This window comes from Paroedura picta, chromosome 3, assembly GCF_049243985.1.
Source record: "Paroedura picta isolate Pp20150507F chromosome 3, Ppicta_v3.0, whole genome shotgun sequence".
Taxonomy (NCBI): domain Eukaryota; kingdom Metazoa; phylum Chordata; class Lepidosauria; order Squamata; family Gekkonidae; genus Paroedura; species Paroedura picta.
Genome location: NC_135371.1, coordinates 73220903 through 73234945, shown reverse-complemented (window position 1 = coordinate 73234945; position 14043 = coordinate 73220903). Strand labels below are relative to the sequence as shown.

General features: G+C 51.7%; 1 protein-coding gene across 1 annotated transcript; it reads right to left on the bottom strand.

Moving 5' to 3' along the window:
• Nucleotides 1-5345: 5345 nt before the first annotated feature.
• Nucleotides 5346-7531, bottom strand: LOC143832251 (uncharacterized). Its single transcript, XM_077326394.1, has 3 exons — nucleotides 7486-7531; nucleotides 6953-6977; nucleotides 5346-6110 (listed from the first exon to the last, which is right to left on the bottom strand). The coding sequence occupies exons 1-3, from the start codon at nucleotides 7504-7506 to the stop codon at nucleotides 5437-5439; spliced, it is 720 nt and encodes a 239-aa protein (XP_077182509.1). The 5' UTR covers nucleotides 7507-7531; the 3' UTR covers nucleotides 5346-5436.
• Between the last annotated feature and the right edge of the window lie 6512 nt (nucleotides 7532-14043).

The window sequence follows — 14043 nt, the reverse complement described above, 5'->3', positions numbered from 1 at the left end:
GGGGTTCCGTCCAATCCGGAACAGCTGATGACAGTTTCCTGAATTCTCGGGCATACTCGGCCACAGTCATTGTCGCTTGCTTCAGAACCTTGAGTTTCTTCTCTGCTGTCTCCTTCTCGAAAGGCTCCACGTACATCAAACGCATGGTTCTCAGGAAGTGATTGTAGTTACGAACTGCTCTCGGATTGTAACGGTAGAGATCCATGAACCACTTCGCCGCTTCTCCCTCCAGGCAATCCCCCACGAAACGAATGCGCTCGGCATCATCATGGAAAGTGAAACCCATGTCCATCATGTAGGCTTGGAGGTGAACCAGGAACGACGGAAAAGTTGATGAATCACCCGAGAAACGAGCCTTAAACTTGTAGGTGCTCCGCATTTCCACTCCTCTCAGGTGAGGGAGCAAGCGACCCGGGCCCCAATCCATCGGAGCACGTGCTCCACGAGGGTGTGGGCGCACTCCGCGCCCAACTCCTGCCGCTGCTCCTGCTCTGGCTGCCGCCGCCGCTCGGGCCGCCACCACCGCTCTGGCCGCCGTCGCCGCGTCAGCCGCTCCCCCCGCTCCAGCGGCCGCCGCCGCCGCTCCGTCTGCTGCTGCTGCTCCATCGGCAGCCGCTGCTGCCATTTGTAATCCACCGGCTCTGGCCCCATCAGCCAGTCCTTGGGCCACGACTTGACCCAGCACCTGGAGTCCCGCGCCTCTCCCGGCATTGGCCGCCCCGAGGTTGTCTTCTTCTTCCTCCTCCTCCTCCAACTGCGCTGCTGCTCTCGCAGCCGCCAGGGCCGCGGCTTCGGCTTTGGCCGCGGCATCCATCGCCGCTGCCTCGCGCTCCCTCAGGGATGGCAGGTCGCCCAGCCGTTGGCCGCCAGGCTCGCGGAAGTCCGCCTGCAACTCGCGCAGCAAGCGCCTAGCCTCACGCTGCGACTCAGGAGACAAGTCTCCCGACACCGTCTGCAGCCAGGTGGTAACCCTGCCGATTCTCTGCTGCAACTCCTGCACCTCGAGGGTGGTCGCCATTCCTCGGCTGGAGACCCCAACAGGCAGTTGATCAGGCCACAGCTCATCACCTGTCAGGTGGTCGTACTTAGACAGATGCCTGCGTTCAGTGATGTGCTTTTCCAGGAACTCTGCGTGGCCCGGATTTGCATCTCCCAGGGCTCTGGCCATGCCCGAGCTAAACGAGCCCGCGCCGGCCACCTCACCCTGCGAGTAGTCCCAATCCAGGCCCTCTTCCTGCTCAGTATAGATATTACCTTCGTCCTGCATGTTGGCAGGGGAAAGGTGTTGTGAGATTTGACTTAATGTCAGACGTTGCAAGAACTCACAACCAACTTCTTAGAAATAGAAAATTTAATTGAGAATTACTTCATACATCTAGACTGGCGAAGTCAAATCTGGCTTGAAGACAGATTTGCTTCTTCTTATCAATACTATTCTCCCGCCCAAAACTTGACAGTTCCCAAGGGAGGGGAGAGTGAGAGAGGATACACGTTCAATTAAAAACAGTGTTACTTTCACATGGCCTTGGCTACATTGGCTGTGTCAGATAAGATGGTATTTGCAGTAAAACCAGACCCAGCCGAGAGGCCCCACACAAGAGATAATGGTTACAATAACATACATTTCACTTTCAGTTAGTTAGCATGATATAGGACCTAGAGCATCCAGGCACCAAGCAATAAAACTGACATGGAAGAACTCAGGCTAATTAATGGCAGGGTTTTCTAATCCTGACATTATTATTATTATTATGATTAATTGGATTTATATCCCGCCACTCCCCGTAGGCTCGTGGTGGGTCACAGCAGTCCTATCCCCATTAAAATACCCATTAAAAGACTTTAGAACAATCCCAACACGGCAGAACTTATTATTCCCACCCCTGCTATCAGAGCAGCAGGGAGGGTGGGGAGGAGATGCTAGGTCTGGGGGGGGGAATGTTGGCACTCATTCGCTGACCCCGGCCTCAACCAAAGACCCGGCGGAAGAGCTCCGTCTTGCAGGCCCTGCGGAAAGCTGGTAAATCCTGCAGGGCCTGCAGCTCACCCGGGAGCTCGTTCCACCAGGTAGGGGCCAGGACCGAAAAGGCCCTAGCCCTGGTCGAGGCCAGGCGCGCTTCTCTAGGGCCAGGAACAATCAGGAGATTCTCCCCCGCTGAGCGTAAAGCCCTGCGGGGGATATAGGGCGGTAGGCGGTCCCTCAGGTATGTGGGTCCCAACCCGCGTATAGCCATAAAGGTCAAAACCAGAACCTTGAACCTGATCCGGGCAGTAATTGGCAACCAATACAGCTGCCTCAGCACAGGCTGGATATGGGCCCTCCAAGGTGTACCAGTGAGGACCCGAGCAGCTGCGTTTTGCACTAGCTGGAGTTTCCGGATCAGAGACAAGGGTAGGCCGGCGTAGAGTGAGTTACAGAAATCTATTCTGGAGGTGACTGTCGCATGGATCACTGTAGCCAAGTGGTCAGGGGACAGGTAGGGCGCTAGTAGTCGGGCCTGGCGAAGATAGAAAAACGCCTGACCCGCTACTCTCTTGACCTGAGCCTCCATAGTCAGGGAGGTATCAATGGTCACCCCCAAATTCCTGGCCTGGGGTGCGATAGTAAGTTGCGTTCCTGCCAGGGTGGGTAAGCGCGCTGCCTGGTCCTGCCCTCTGCTTCCCAGCCACAGGACCTCCGTCTTGGAAGGTTTGAGTTTCAGGCGACTCTGCTCGAACCATTCAGTCACTGCTTCCAAACATCTGGCGAATGGTTCCGGGGGGGAGTCTGGGCGGCCGTCCATGAGGAGATAGAGCTGGGTGTCATCAACGTACTGGTGGCAACCCAGCCCAAAGCTCCGTACCAGTTGGGCCAGAGGGCGCAGAAAGATGTTGAATAACGTGGGGGAGAGGACTGCGCCCTGCGGTACCCCACAGGGGAGTCCATAGGGACGCAAGAACTCTTCCCCCACCTCAACCCTCTGGGTCCGGTTCTGGAGAAAGGAGTGTATCCAGCGCAAGGCTGTGCTCCGTATCCCCGTGCCGGCGAGGCGATGGATCAGAAGGTCGTGATCCACGATGCCGATAGATCCAAAAGGACCAACACGGCCGACCCGCCTCTGTCCAGCTGGCGACGGAGATCATCCAAAAGGGCGACCAACACCGTCTCTACCCCGTGGCCAGGACGGAAGCCCGACTGATATGGATCGAGTGCCGAAGTTTCCTCCAAGAATGCCGAGAGTTGGTCAGCCGCAGCCTTCTCCACCACCTTGCCCAGGAACATCAGATGCGATACTGGGCGGTAGTTGGCAGGGTCCTGCGGGTCCAGCGTTGATTTTTTTAGGAGAGGGCGAACCACTGCCCCCTTTAGCCACTCAGGAAACTCCCCCGAACTTAGGGAAGAGTTGATGATGTCTCTGAGCTGGCCTCTTATCCCCTGGCCGCCTCCCTTGAGGAGCCAGGAAGGGCAGGGATCAAGGGGGCAAGTGGTCGCCCTGACCAAGCTCAGCAACTTGTCCACTTCGGGAAGAGAGAGCCGCCTGAAGCCATCAAACCTCACTACCAAAGGCGGCCAACAGGTCTCCAGTTCATTTACTGTATTAATTGTGGCGGGAAGGTCGCGACGGAGTGACAAGACTTTATCCGCAAAATGGCTCGCAAATGCCTCGCAGCCGAGTGCCAATTGTCTAGTATTTTGGCGCCCTTCAAGGGCGGTGAGTGATCTAACTACCCTGAATAATTGGGACGGGCGAGAGCTTGCGGACGCGATTTCCGTGGCAAAAAACTCTCGTTTAGCCACTTTCACTGCCATCTCATACGCCCTCATAAGCGTGCGATAAGATGTTCTTGCTACCTCGTCACGAGTCTTCCGCCACACTCGCTCCAGTGGTCTCACTTCCCTTTTCTTCTCCCGGAGTCCCCCGGTATACCAGGGGGCCCGTTTTGAGTCGAGGGCAGAGAGGACATTTAGGGGTGATCTCATCTATGGCAGCCGTCAGGCGGGACTGCCAGTCCTCCACCATGGCCGCTAGTGAGTCGCCAGGAAGCATCGGGTCCCGCAGAGCATTCCGGAATCCAATCGGATCCATAAGTCTCCGCGGGCGGGCTAAAATCCGCCCGCCGCCCAACTGGGGAGGGGGTGGTATTCTGAGCCGAGCCCGCAGGGCGTAGTGGTCTGACCACAGTACAGCCAAGGCTGCATCCAGAACCACCTCTATCCCAGCACCAAAAATCAGATCGAGTGTGTGGCCGGCGTGATGGGTAGGGCCGGTAACAAATTGCGTTGCCATGGAAGACACCAGGTCTCCGCCAAGTCCTGAGGACGGCGCGTCCGCATGAACATTGAAGTCACCCAGGATTAAAAGCCTGGGAAACTGCAGCGCCCAGGCGGCCGCCGCCTCCAGCAGGCGGGGCAGGGCATCTGGCTGGGCGTTGGGTGGACGATATACCAACCAGATAGCCAAGCTCTCGACCGAGCCCAACTCAATACCGACACACTCCACTCCACCGATTTCCGGCCCCGGGAGAGCCCTGTAGGCGAAAGCCTCCCGGACCAGGATTGCCACCCCCCCTCCCCTCTTGTGGGGCCGAGATTGGTGGAGGACCGAGTAGCCTGGGGGTGCCAGATCTCTCAAGGCCACCAACTCTCCTTCCTTCACCCAGGTCTCAGTCAGGCACGCAAGGTCCACCTTCGACTCAGCGAAGAAGTGCTGCAGAGTTGCAACCTTGTTCTTAATTGACCTTGCGTTGCACAAGACCAATGTCGAACCCTTTTCTCCCCTAGCCTCCACCCTCACATCTCTGGGGATGGGACGGAGGTTAGAAGGGAATCGAGCGCACCCAGAGCGCCGGCTGTGCCTCCACGGCCGGGCCCTAAACGGGACACCAGCACTCCCAACCCTTCTCTTGTCCAACCTCGTCCCCCAGCCATAACGCCCTTGGCCCATGATCGTTGGGATCCTGGCCCCAATTTGGGCCCGCCCCCCAGGGAAAAACTCCACATCAATAGCCTCACTCTCCGCTCCCCAAGAGAGGATCCTACTACTCCTAAGCTAGGTTCTCCTTCCCTAGCTGCACTTCACCCTCCCTAACCCACCCGTCCTACTCTAATCTAGTCCCTCCCAACCCCCCCTCCCCTCACCTGCCTACCCTAGCAGCTAGTGAGGTGGGTTTAGCCACCCAGCGAGATCCCACCTGAAACAGGGGTTCTCTCTGCCTGGTGGGTCAACCTCCCCAACTCAGCTGAGCCTAATTCTATCCCTCATCCTCTCTCGGTGACGACAGCCCAATCACCCCCCTCCGCCCAGCACAGAACTGTTGCCAGAAGGCCAGTCAGAACAATACGACAGAAATAAAAGGGAGTAAAAAGGAGACAGGTTCAGTGCTGTTTCTGTCTTAAATTCCACCAGATGGAATTTAAGAGGCCAGAATTAATTCTGGGCGATATTCCGGTTGCCTCTAGGTGGCAGTCAGAGACCTGGTCTCAGCTCCCTCAGTCTCATTCCAGCTCTTAAAGGAGAAGCAGCAAGGCTTCTCTGTCCTCCAGGCTAAACTTCCACTGGTGCAGGCTCCTTGGTTGCCCCGCAGGCGCGAGTGGGTCAGGATGCCGCCTCGGACCTCCCTCCCCTCGCCTGCTGGAACTTCCTGAGGGCTCCCTGGTTGTCTCCCGGCTCCTGCAACCAGCTCCGGGACTCCAGCCGCTCTCAGGCTGCTCTCGGGCCGCTCTCCTCCGCCGCCGCCACCACAGTTCGCGCAAGGGGGCCAAGGCGACTCCGAGGCCAGGTAGGGAGCAGGTCTTCTCACCAGTGGGCTTGTGGTTTCCTCACGCTGTTTTTTCTGCCCGTTCAGCCACAATGTTGTCGGGGGGCACGCTGGATTCTCAGGAACGGCAGAGAGTGTGCGATCCACAGGAGAGGGGGGGGAGCGAAGGTCTTCCACGGGGACCTCTATCCCGGCAGCTCCAGTCCTGGCTCGGCCCAACTTGCCCTGCGGCTCCCGCCGGTCCCCTTCTCCCAGCCAAGGTGTTTTCCGCTGGGGAGGCCTCCGACGCGAGCCCGGTGTCGAGTTAGGCAAGCAAGGCCGCTGTGATCGTCCCTCTTGCTGCTGTTTTTGCCACTGCTCTGCACTCTGCACTGTGGGGGGATGCATAAGCTAGTCCCCAACTCCCAGCAATTGCATGGGGGAGAGTGCCTTGCTGTTTTTTGGCACTCATAATCCTAGCCCCGGGCGGAGCCTTATGGATCTCATGTCCATGGCAGCAAAACATAACTCTATAGATGTAGGGGAGTACCTATACTCCCTGCTTGGTCTAGTGGTTAGGAGTGCGGACTTCTAATCTGGCATGCCGGGTTCGATTCTGCACTCCCCCACATGCAACCAGCTGGGTGACCTTGGGCTTGCCATGGCACTGATAAAACTGTTCTGACCGAGCAGTGATATCAGGGCTCTCTCAGCCTCACCCACCCCACAGGGTGTCTGTTGTGGGGAGAGGAAAGGGAAGGCAACTGTAAGCCGCTTTGAGCCTCGTTCGGGTAGAGAAAAGCGGCATATAAGAACCAACTGTTCTTCTTCTACTGGACAGCCAGTGTGGCATAGTGGTTAGGAGCAACAGGCTGTAATCCAGAGAACCAGGCCTGATTCCCCACTCTTCCACATGCAGCCAGCTGGTTGATCTTGGGGCAGTTGCAATTCTCTCAGAGCTCTCTCTGCCCCATCTACCTTGTTGTACTGGTTAAGCTTGGAGTAGAGGTTAAGAGGGGCAAATTCTATTCTAGAGAGCTCAGTTAGATTCCCCACTCCCTCACAGGTAGTCAGCTGGGTGATCTTGGGCTAGTCACAGTCCTGTTAGAATTTTGCTTACAGGACAGTTCTGTCAGAGCCCCACATACTTCACAGGGTGATGATGTGGGAAAATGAGGAAAGGCAATTGTAAGCCACTTTGAGACTCATTCTGGGCATGAAAAGCATGGTATACCTGCTTCTTCTCCCTCATAGGGTACCTGTAGAGCAGAGAAGAAGGGAAAGGCAATTAGGCTACTTCGAGATGCCTTGAGGCAGCTTACTCTAAGCAGCTTACTTCAAAACAAGTCATATTTGTGCCTGTCACTGTGTGGCTTAGTGGTATGTCTGAAAGCAGCTGGTGTGTAATGGAACTAAGCTCATATGCTGGGAGATCTGCAAACCTAGGACTTTTCCTCTTTAGGATCCCTTCCTAGGTCACAGTGCTAAAAATGAAAAAAGATAAAAGTGTTTTCATAAAGGATGGCTGCAGCACCTCCTGCACCTAGTTTTTCCTCAAACAGACATTGCAGGATGACACACATATTCCAGACCTGTTTAAGTCAGAGGAGTCACTTGCTTTTTAAAGACATTTTTGTCCTTGCCCTGAACAAAGCCCTCTATTGTGACAGCCTCTGAAGCCTATATATATTTTAGGATGTCTGTGTTCAATGACACTATGTCTCGTTCTCATCAGAACTTAATTTAATAAAAAAGAGCAAACCCTACCGTATCGTATGGTTCACCCATCCTTTAGGATTTGCTAATATCACACTGAGTCAAGCCATAACTCCAGCACGCCTCAGTTGCAGTGTTTTATGACTGGGCTGACCTGGTGATGTCACAGGATCATCAGGGATGAGGTGTGGGGTTAGCAGCCTACCATCTCCTAGGAAACAGGAGAGTTTCAGAGGAGAGGGGAGCACATAGCCAAAAACCAGCAGCAAGGAACTGTGAGGGGAAAGGAGCTTGGTGGGAGTTCTCAAGGAAGAGTTTCAGTGGCCCATGAAAGAAATGTGGCTTATTAACCAGCTTGCCAAACTTTCAACCTGACATCCCCTTATATAACCACATTTTCCTCTGCAGACAGGATGTAGTTGCCAGTAAGCTCTGACATTGCAGAGAACCTCACCACATAGAAATATCAACAAATCAGCACAGGAAAAAGCTATATTTTTGCAATGGCAAGGCAGCAGAGACATTCAACTATGACCTCTTTGACTATGCCTTTCAACTATGACCTCTGCTAATAATGTCAGTGGAATACGGCTGAATTCATGACATTATGTCTCATTTGGGGACTGCTTTTTACTGCTCTTTCTACTTGCCCTCTCTGTTCCTCTTTAAAGACTGGCATTGTAGAATAGGTCCCATGTTAGGAAAGAAACCCCATCTACATGTTACTGAGAATGATGGTCACGAATTGCATGGCATTGGTTTTTGCACTGGTTTAGAGTTGCCAGGCTCCCCCCCCCCCCCCCCGGCCACTGGCAGGTGTGAAGGTGGGGGTAAGATTGCCAGATCCAGGCTGGGAAACTGCTGGAGATTTGGAGATGGATGCTGGGAGAAAGACAGGGGCTTCAGGGGGGCACAATGCCATATAACCCAAACTCTAAAATATCTACCAGGGAAACTGATTGCTGTAGTTTAGAGATGAGCTGTAATTCCAGGGAAACCTCCGGTCCCGCCTAGAGGCTGGCATCCCTATACTGATTCCAGAAAATAGGCACGCAATAGATCCATTTTATGAACTTTGAAGACAAAGTTCTATCACTCCACCATAACTTCCTGCCACTATTTATACAGTTTGCAAACTGGAAGCTCCATGGCCATCACAGGAGTTGGTGTTTGCTGGCTTCAGGTGGCTCTCTGAATTAGACAAGTTGCTAGGATCAGTCCCTTGTCCCTTAGATCCCTGCCCATCTTGGCTGCTCAGATCAGGCAACAAGGGGATAGGATGCCTCTTGAGGGATATTGTGAAACTCTCCTGAACATCGGGAGAATTCCACGAGGAGCTCAAGGAGGCGGTGGTGCACCCTCTACTGAAAAAAAAAACATCACTGGACCCATGGGACCCCGCCAGCTACCCCCCACTCTTGCATCTTGCATTTCTGGGCAAGGTAGTGGAGCGGGCTGCAGCGAACCAGCTCCTAGGTTGTTTGGAAGAAACTTCAGCCATACCAGTCTGGCTTCAGACTTGGCCACAGTGTGGAGACTGAGCTTGATGGATGATATCTGGCGCCAGCAAGATCGAGGTGGTTCAGCCATTCTCATGCTTTTAGATCTGTCAGCCGCATTTGATGTGGTCGACCACGAGATTTGGGGGATGGCACTAAAGTGGCTAGTCTCCTTTCTCTGGGACCAGACACAGAGGGTTGCTGTGGGGGAGGAGTTGTCAGCCCTTTCTGGACTCCGTTGTGGAGTACCTCAAGGGGCGATACTCTCCCCTACACTCTTTAACATCTATACACACCCTGTATCTCAACTGGTCAGGGGCTACAGGCTGGGTTGCTATCGATATGCAGATGACACCCAGCTCCTAATGGGCGGATGGACAGACATCCCAGATACATTTGCCAGATGTTTAGAAACCGTTCCTGGATGGCCTAGGTAGAATCACCTGAAACTCAAGATGGAGGTCCTGTGGCTGGGTAGAAGCGGGCAGGATCAGGAAGTGTGCCTCCTATGCCTGGATGGGATGTAATTAACCCCAGCACCAATAGCCAGGAATTTGGGGGTGATCTTTGATGCCTCCCTTTCCATTGAGGCTCAGATCATGAAAGTAGCCAAAACGGGATTTTTCCATCTAGTGCCCTACCTGCCCTCTGAACACTTGGCAACAGTGATCCATGCAACAGTCACTTCCAGACTAGACTACAGTAACTCACTTTACACAGGCCTACCCTTGGCTTTGACCCAGAAATTGCGCAAAATGCAGCTGCAGGGGTCCTCACTGGTAAATCGTGGAGGGCCTATATTCAGCCGGTGCTACGCCATCTGCACTGGTTACCAGTCTACTCCCGGATCAAGTTTAAGGTTCTGGTTTTAACCTTTAAGGCTTATAGGTCCTACTTATCTGCGGGACCACTTACCCACTTATGCCCCCCGCAGGGCTCTTCGCTCTGTGGGTATGAACTTGCTGGTTATCCGGGCCCCCGGGACATAAGCCTAGCCTTAACCAAGTCCAGGGCTTTTTCGGCCCTTGCCCCAACCCGGTGGAATGAGCTCCCAGAAGAGCTACACACAGGGCCTGCAAGCCGGAGCTGTTCTGCCAGGCGTATGGTTGAGACCACAGTGGTACCTGGTGTTGTCAGCTGAGGATCTCGTTGAAATTAACTAAGTCTCTCACTTCTAGATAGAGAGCGACAGACTCATGCTGAATGGGGGGGAGGGGAGTGGTAATATTTTATTGTCCGCCATCTGATATTATGCTATTGTTCTAATTGTGTTTTAATTGGTGGTTTTAGGGGATTTTATTGTATTCATGGATTTTGTAAACCGCCGTGAGACATTTGAGAGTGGCGGAATATAAATATAAATATAAATATAAATATAAATATAAATATAAATATAAATATAAATATAAATATAAATATAAATATAAATATAAATATAAATATAAATATAAATATAAATATAAATATAAATATAAATATAAATATAAATATAAATATAAATATAAATATAAATATAAATATAAATATAAATATAAATATAAATATAAATAACAAGGTTGTCAAGTCCCCAAATCCCGAATTCTGAGATTCACAAGACAACTAGTGTGAATCTAGGGATCCAAGTGTTGAACTAGGATTGGGGATAATTCATTACTATACCATGGAAATTAACAATGGGTTGGTCCCTATCAGGTCTCTCTGTTGATGTCCTCTGATTCTCCTTCTCAGCACAGCCTTTAAAACTGCAGCCTACCTGATTTTTGTTTGCATGTGTCTCATGCCCTTCAGCATAATCTTTTCATTGGTCTGCATTCTTTCATCAGTGGAAAATCTGGTAAGAAGCACAGCCTGTAGTAAAGCAGTAGTCAGGAGATATAAACATTTCTACTAGACTTTAGGGAGGTAGATCAGCCCCTCTATTCCTAATCCAATTAACAGTGAGCCCAGATAATATTCATCAAATAGTGAATATAGTGCTTTATAGTGATACTAGGGGCAAAGCCCGTTGTCTCCAAGAATACAACGGGCGCTAGAGCTTGGCAGTGGGAAGAGGAAGGGGAGGAGTTGTCCAGTCTGTAAGGGCATGGGGTTGTCATGTGTGTTGTGTGGGAGGTTGTGGTGGCATGGTGGCAAAAGAGGCCATGGGTGTGGAGATATGGGTGTCAAGAACCTGTGGTGTGGAATGTTCGTTGAGTGTGGGAGAGGACTGACCTTTGGGAATTGTGGCATAGTGGTTACAGATGAGCTTTCCAGAGCCATGTCCTCAGATATGTGAAGGGAAAATCAGACTGGAGACTCTTCTTAGGGGAAGATTACATGGCAACCAATTCCCCCCAGTTCTGCGTCATTTCCCTTCTTGTGTGAATGAGGCCACATTCACCGAAATGCCCCTCTGCCCTAATACACATATGGTAGTCACAGTACACAGGTGTCCACCCTGTTCCTTCTGTCTCCCATATTTTCACTGTTGATAAAATGTTATGTGCCCACATGCTTCTTTCATGGTTGCTCCTTAGAAGAATGGATTTTTGTACCCTATTGCTTACTACCCAAAGGAGTCTCAAAGCGGTTTACAAACACCTTTTCCATTTGTCTCTCCACAATACTCAACCTGTGAGGTATGTAGGGTTGTGAGAGATCTGAGAGAACTGGGAATGGGCCGCAGTGACCCAGCAGGCCTCAGGTGTCTCAAAGCATTTTCCAGTCGTCTTCCCCTTCTCTCCCCATAGCAGACTCCCCATGAGGGAGGTGGGGTAGCGAGCCTCACAGGGAAGCTGGCAACCCTAAGAGGAAGACTGTCTGTGCACAGCAGTCTTGACTTAGTAAGGTTTTTAATACTGTTTTTTTTATTTGCCAGGCCAAGGTTATTTGCCAGTTACTATTTCAGTGACGATGTGTCTCCAGACATTTACTTGTTCTCTATTTAGTTTCAGGCTGTAAATATTTACTTAGATCTTCCTGCACTTTCCAGACTCACAGGACTCTTGCTGGTCTGCCTGTCTGCACCCCAGAATACAAACAGTTGCTGGTAAGGGCTGGCCATAACCCATAGGCCAGGAGGGACACTCCTGCATCACTCCCTACCAACTGCAGGCAAAAATGGCTCATTTGAAGGCTGGACTCTGAGGCATTGTACGATTTTGAAGTCACACCTCCAAACCTCCAGGAATATTTCCAACCCAGGGGTAGCCAACCTACAGGTGTGGCCTGGAGAGCTCCTGGAATTACAGCTCACCTGCAGAGTATAAAGATCAGCTCCCCAGGCAGAAAGGGCTACTTTGGACAGGGTTGTGGTAGAGAAGAAACATTTAAAGCTTCCCACACAGGTTGTTGTTGAATTGAAAGACTTGAGGCCTACTGCACAGGGTTGTTGTGCAGATGAAACAGGAAACAAAAGAGCCAGCTTCCTCTGCAGAATAACGCTGTGCAGTGGCCTCAAATCTGCAGAGAGTTGCAAAGAAGAAAGACACATGGCTTGGCTGTGGCTAACCCCCGGGCAGAGCAGTATTTTAAGTGAGAAGGGGCTTTTCTGTGGCCTCCCTGTCAGGCAACTGTTTGGCAGAAGGGGAAAGTCCCCCCCCCCTCAAAAGGAAGGCCCTCAGGCTCACCTGCGTTGCTCTCTGAAGGAAAATGCCTCCCTCCCCTCAGTCTGGGCCTGTCAGAGGCTCCTTTGAAGCAGGCCTGAAGGGGGGGAGGGGGAGGGAGCGCACTCACCAGCCTTCGACCAGCTCTGTCAGGGTTCTGAGGCAATTTCCAGTTGGACATGGCAGTTAGGACAGCCTTGGAGCGAAAAGGGCTGGCGCAGCCTCTGTTCTCATCCCCCTTGGCAGCTCTGCTGACCTCCTCTCACTGCGGTGGTTAGGAGCAGACTGGCAGCCAGACTGGGCTGGGTGAATGGAATTTTGGTCTGTCCTGGTGAGGGGCCAATAGGAAGGCACTTTGTGCGCCTCCCCATTGGCTGCTTGGCCCTGGATGGACACTCGGAGGGCCCAATCAGGAGCCGCTTCGCGGCTCCTGATTGGGCCCTCTGAGTTTTTATCCTGGACAGGGCCCGCCCTAACTCCTCCCAAGGTGGCCTTACTCTTTTATTTAATAGGACCCTGTCCTATTTAAAGATTCCTCAAATAGTGCACATAGTGATTTACCCCCTTCTCACTTTACCTGTTCAAATATTTACAATCTTTACAAACTTTTTTTTGGTTTTGGACATAGGTCTCTTCCTACCACATGTCCATAGCACAGCTTTTGAATGGCAAATACTGTTGCTAGGGAGAACACCCTAAATTGTTCTCCCCCTAAAGAAGCAGAATAAATGAACACCCTACAGCTGGCAAAAGAGAGCTGTTGTGTTTGTGGATCTACCGAGGACCAAGCTTGTGGTCTGAGGCAGGATCCATGTAATTAATCAATGTACTGCTAGATCCCGTCTGCTGGACCCAATCAGTTTAAACCTCGATCTAACCAATTGCATGCTTAGGGGACCCTAGGGAGAAGTGACCATGTCCTCATAGAATCTCTTTTGAGATGGGGGTGGGCAAGGAAGCTGGTAGCCAGACACAGATGTTGGATTTTCGTAGGGCAAACCTTTTTTCCCTTTTTTTATTGTATATAAAGCGTTTACAGAAAGATGAAAGAAAAAAAGAGCGACCAGCTAGCAAAGTAATTATTGATACATATGAGAATATAGTCTGATATTATCTTAAGAAGTATATAGTCAGTTCCCATCGCATATTAACCCTAACCTAAAAGTTACTGCTGTCTTTCTTAAGAAAGTCCAGGTAACTGCTCCACTGTTCGTCATAGAATCATAGAATCATAGAGTTGGAAGGGGCCATACAGGCCATCTAGTCCAACCCCCTGCTCAACGCAGGATTAGCCCTAAGCATCCTAAAGCATCCAAGAAAAGTGTGTATCCAACCTTTGCTTGAAGACTGCCAGTGAGGGGGAGCTCACCACCTCCTTAGGCAGCCTATTCCACTGCTGAACTACTCTGACTGTGAAAAACTTTTTCCTGATATCTAGCCTATATCGTTGTACTTGAAGTTTAAACCCATTACTGCGTGTCCTTTCCTCTGCAGCCAGCAGAAACAGCATCCTGCCCTCCTCCAAG

What these genes read in the sequence shown, in the direction of transcription:
- LOC143832251 (XM_077326394.1), bottom strand. Translation starts at nt 7,506, where the DNA reads ATGGGTGAACCATACGATACG. An exon ending in TGGGTGAACCATACGATACG is followed by an intron (nt 6,978 to 7,485) that starts GTAGGGTTTGCT and finishes TCTGCTCTACAG; the next exon opens with GTACCCTATGAGGGAGAAGA. An exon ending in CTATGAGGGAGAAGAAGCAG is followed by an intron (nt 6,111 to 6,952) that starts GTATACCATGCT and finishes ATCCCCCCACAG; the next exon opens with TGCAGAGTGCAGAGCAGTGG.